At 61.5% G+C, this 262-nt stretch overlaps 1 protein-coding gene across 1 annotated transcript in view; it reads right to left on the reverse strand.

Moving 5' to 3' along the window:
- The window catches only part of SLC19A1 (solute carrier family 19 (folate transporter), member 1), a 2768-nt gene that overhangs the window by 1299 nt on the left and 1207 nt on the right, over positions 1–262 (reverse strand). Inside the window, exon 3 of the mRNA XM_010019743.1 lies at positions 7–262. Within this exon, the coding sequence (XP_010018045.1) occupies positions 7–262 (256 nt within the window). The remainder of the gene's footprint in view (positions 1–6) is intronic.

Here is a 262-nt window from a genome sequence, read left to right on the forward strand (position 1 = left end):
GCTGACGAAGCCCAGGGAGACGTAGTTGAGGGTGAGGAAGGAGACATGACCCAAGGTGATGCAGAGCTGGCCCAGCACCGAGCTGGTGAAGACCCCCAGGAGGACGGCGGAGCGGGAATAGCTGGCCATACGCTGGTAGCGGGATGGAGCGACGAGGGAGAAGATGTAGGAGGAGTAGGCGATGCGGGCAGCCATGGTGATGCCGTAGAAGAACTCCATCAGCTGCATGGCCAGCACAGAGGTGCCCAACACCAACAGCAGC

Source organism: Nestor notabilis, unplaced genomic scaffold, assembly GCF_000696875.1.
Source record: "Nestor notabilis isolate BGI_N333 unplaced genomic scaffold, ASM69687v1 scaffold24908, whole genome shotgun sequence".
NCBI lineage: Eukaryota > Metazoa > Chordata > Aves > Psittaciformes > Psittacidae > Nestor > Nestor notabilis.